The sequence below is a fragment of the Anneissia japonica genome, unplaced genomic scaffold (genome assembly GCF_011630105.1).
Source record: "Anneissia japonica isolate Jap-2015-1 unplaced genomic scaffold, ASM1163010v1 scaffold90177_len1196_cov85, whole genome shotgun sequence".
Taxonomy (NCBI): domain Eukaryota; kingdom Metazoa; phylum Echinodermata; class Crinoidea; order Comatulida; family Comatulidae; genus Anneissia; species Anneissia japonica.
Window position 1 is genome coordinate 1 of NW_022731186.1, and position 1,169 is coordinate 1,169.

General features: G+C 30.7%; 1 protein-coding gene across 1 annotated transcript; it reads right to left on the reverse strand.

Moving 5' to 3' along the window:
• Window positions 1–124: 124 nt before the first annotated feature.
• Window positions 125–974, reverse strand: LOC117115256 (protein mono-ADP-ribosyltransferase PARP12-like; the record flags this gene model as incomplete). Its single annotated transcript, XM_033258968.1, has 2 exons — window positions 660–974; window positions 125–361 (listed from the first exon to the last, which is right to left on the reverse strand). Coding segments are annotated over exons 1-2 (395 nt in total), but the record flags the coding sequence as incomplete, so codon positions are not given.
• Window positions 975–1,169: the final 195 nt, after the last annotated feature.

Genomic DNA, 1,169 nt, shown 5'->3' on the forward strand with positions numbered 1-1,169 from the left:
CAATAGGTTTATTCTATAGTGCGTTGTATTTTTTTTTCTGTTTTTGATAGATTACTTGAGTTCTTACTGTTGTCTGTATGATATTTGGTGCTTCTGTATTTTTATCATTGACGTTGGCACGTACCTGGCATAATCTTCCCACAGTTCTTCGTTCTGCACCCGCTGTATCTTTATGATTTTGTTTGGACAACTAGCATTGAATAGACGCTCTATGTCATTGTATTCCGTACTACCACTCTTAACATCAAATAGTTGAAACGTAGCATCCGGGTCAAACTTATGAAGTACTTTCTCCCATGTAGTGGGATAGCTTATGGATGATTCAACTTTACCACTGACTGCCTTAGTGATACCCTTTGCTCTAAAGAAAGAAATACTCGAAATCTAAATATAAAATTGGGTCGTACAAAATATTTACAAATAATTTTTAATTTATTTTATGTTTACACTACATTTTCAGAATATCTCGCAGATAAATTACAAATATTAATTGTTTTTATTATAATTTTTTTTTTTATTGAGGACATGCATGACATCTTGAAAAATTTGTTAAAAATGGTAAAATCTGATACGAAAATACACTAAAACCTTTCCCATGAATATCACAAGGCCTCATTTATGTTTTTTTACTAACAGAATACTGAATGTTTAAAGCTTACCGCTTTAATTGGATATCTTTTTTGTAGTTTGAAATATCAATCATCGTGACAAGATTCTTGGGACGACGACGGACCCTTCTGATGGTCTTGTAAGTAAGGCTTTCTTGTTGCATCGTTTCAAAGTTCAGCCTATAGCTGTTCTTCCCAATTTTAAACATAACAGTTGAAAGTTTGGGATCATCTATAAACTCTTGATAGCTTTCTTCTAATTCGTGACTACTTTTTTCAGACACAGCATTACCTTCAGTTATCTGTACAATAAAATAATTGTTTTCGTAATTGTTCAATTGTGCTTGCCAGGAACCTTATAATGGAATGCGATCTCTTGAATAACAACCCAAAATTGATTTCATGAAAAAGTTACAATATAACAAAATAAAATCAAAGTTCAAAACAGGAACAAAAAAAAATAAATGAAATAAATTAAAAAAAAAAAAAAAAAAAAAAAAAAACCCTTGGCAAAGATTATATTTGTTTTAGAAACTTTTTTAGATACTGTACCTTCTGTGG